The sequence below is a fragment of the Chiloscyllium plagiosum genome, chromosome 7 (assembly GCF_004010195.1).
Source record: "Chiloscyllium plagiosum isolate BGI_BamShark_2017 chromosome 7, ASM401019v2, whole genome shotgun sequence".
NCBI lineage: Eukaryota > Metazoa > Chordata > Chondrichthyes > Orectolobiformes > Hemiscylliidae > Chiloscyllium > Chiloscyllium plagiosum.
This window is the reverse complement of record NC_057716.1, coordinates 109,019,075-109,021,641: the sequence shown is the minus strand read 5'-3', so window position 1 is coordinate 109,021,641 and position 2,567 is coordinate 109,019,075. Positions and strand designations below refer to the sequence as shown.

The 2,567-nt window shown below is 45.4% G+C and overlaps 1 protein-coding gene across 1 annotated transcript in view; it reads right to left on the bottom strand.

Annotated features, from left to right (window-relative positions):
• Window positions 1–2,567, bottom strand: part of atg9a (ATG9 autophagy related 9 homolog A (S. cerevisiae)) — a 40,790-nt gene that overhangs the window by 20,104 nt on the left and 18,119 nt on the right. Inside the window, exon 2 of the mRNA XM_043694411.1 lies at window positions 1,515–1,558. Coding sequence (XP_043550346.1) covers window positions 1,515–1,558 — 44 coding nt within the window. The remainder of the gene's footprint in view (window positions 1–1,514; window positions 1,559–2,567) is intronic.

Sequence of the window (2,567 nt, the reverse complement as noted above, 5' to 3'; positions counted from 1 at the left end):
GAGAGAGAGCGCGAGAGAGAGCGAGAGCGCGAGAGAGAGCGCGAGAGAGAGCGCGAGCGAGAGCGAGAGCGCGAGAGAGAGCGCGAGAGAGAGAGCGCGAGAGAGAGAGAGAGCGCGAGAAAGAGAGCGCGCGAGAGAGAGCGCGCAGTAAGTTAGTAATTTGGAGACGGTGCCTGGACTGTCCAGGAGTGTTCTCAGCAGCAGTGAGCCGAGTTCATTTTTAATCATTGTACCTGTAAACACAAGACGCAATCAGGGTTGAAACAGCACTTTGATGTAATGTTTCTACTGGGACCCTGAAATCCCCTTCAGATAATCGAGGTTCCTCTGTATACGGTTAAAGGCAGAATTATTGGAAGTGTGGAGGAACAGAGGGATCTTGGGGTCCATGTCCATAGATCCCTCAAAGTTGCCACCCAGGTTAACAGGGCTGTTAAGAAAGTGGTGTGTTGGCTTTCATTAGCAGGGGGATCGAGTTTAAGAGCTGCAAGGTTAAACTGCATCCCTATAGAGCCCTGTTAGATGACACTTGGAATATTGTGTTCAGTTCTGGTCACCTCATTATAGAAAGAATGTGAAAGCTTTAGAGAGGGTACAGAGGAGATTTACCAGGATGCTGCCTGGACTGGAGGGTGTGTCTTATGAAGAAAGGTTGAGGGAGCTGGGGCTTTTCTCATTGGAGCAAAGAAGGATGAGAGGTGACTTGATAGAGGTGTACAAGATGATGAGAGGCAGAGATAGAGTGGATAGCAGAGACTATTTCCCAGAGTGGAAATGGCTATCATGATGGGGCATAATCTTAAGGTGAGTGGAGGAAGGTTTAGGGGAGATGTCCAAGGTTTAGAGGTCGATTCTTTACACAGACAGTAGTTGGTGCATGGAATGCACTGCCAGCAGTGGTAGAGTCAGATACATTGGGGACAATTAAGCGACTCTTGGATAGGCACATGGAAGATATCAAAATGTAGGGAATGTAGGTTAGTCTGATCTTAGAGAAGGATAAAATGTCGGCACTGTACTGTTCTATGTTCTACTGCAAAGAGAAAGGGAGACACAGAGAAAGAGATAGGACAGAGAAAGAGATAGGACAGAGAAAGAGATAGGACAGAGAAAGAGATAGGACAGAGAAAGAGATAGGACAGAGAAAGAGATAGGACAGAGACTGCAGTGAAAAATATCTCCCTGAGAGAAAGGACTGAGAGACACTAGTCTGTAGAGGTATCGCCCTGAGAGAGGGGACTGAAAAAAAACACCAGTAGCATGCAGGTATCTCCCTGAAAGAGTCGAGTGAGTGTACTGGTGCCACAACAAAAGGCACAGCAACTGACAGATCCCAAATAATGTACATATCTGTCAATGCATTCCTGTTGAAATCTCAACTGACGTGCATTAATTCTCAGGTGTCTCATTTCCTTGTTCAGTGCCACTGAAGGAAGTGGACAGATAACTTTAGTGAACTCAACCACATTCTAACATGCTGATGCAACAGACTTTGAAACAATTCAAAAGGATATTCTGGAGAAAAACAAATCCAGGTTTTCAATGTGATGCCATGGAGCTGTGGAGAATTAAACAGAAAGATTAGAGATTACTTAAAGCACCTTTTGCTCATTACCAGCCAGACTCCCAGTGAACATGAAACTGATTGAATCAGCCTACAGGACAAGATGTGATTAGTTACAAATCACACAACACCAGGTTATAGTCCAATAGGTTTATTTGGAAGCACTAGCTTTCAGACCACTGCTTCTTCATCAGGTGATTGTTGGACTATAACCTGGTGTTGTGTGATTTCTAACTTTAAGACCATAAGACATAGAAGTGGAAGTAAGGCCATTCGGCCCATCGAGTCCACTCCACCATTCAATCATGGCTGATGGGCATTTCAACTCCACTTACCCGCATTCTCCCCGTAGCCCTTAATTCCTTGTGACATCAAGAATTTATCAATCTCTGCCTTGAATACATTTAGCGTCCTGGCCTCCACTGCACTCTGCGGCAATGAATTCCACAGGCCCACCACTCTCTGGCTGAAGAAATGTCTCCGCATTTCTGTTCTGAATTGACCTCCCTCTAATTCTAAGGCTGTGTCCACAGGTCCTAGTCTCCCCGCCTAACGGAAACAATTTCTTAGCGTCCACGCTTTCCAAGCCATGTATTACCTTGTAAGTTTCTATTAGATCTCCCCTTAATCTTCTAAACTCCAATGAGTACAATCCCAGGATCCTCAGCCGTTCCTCGTATGTTAGACCTACCATTCCAGAGATCATCCGTGTGAATCTCCGCTGGACACACTCCAGTGCCACTATGTCCCTCCTGAGGTGTGGGGACCAAAACTGGACACAGTACTCCAAATGGGGCCTAACCAGAGCTTTATAAAGTCTCAGTAGCACAACAGTGCTTTTATATTCCAACCCTCTTAGATAAATGACAACATTGCATTGGCTTTCTTAATCACGGACTCAACCTGCACGTTTACCTTTAGAGAATCCTCAACTAGCACTCCCAGATCCCTCTGTACTTTGGCTTTACAAATTTTCTCACCGTTTAGAAAGTAGCCCATGCTT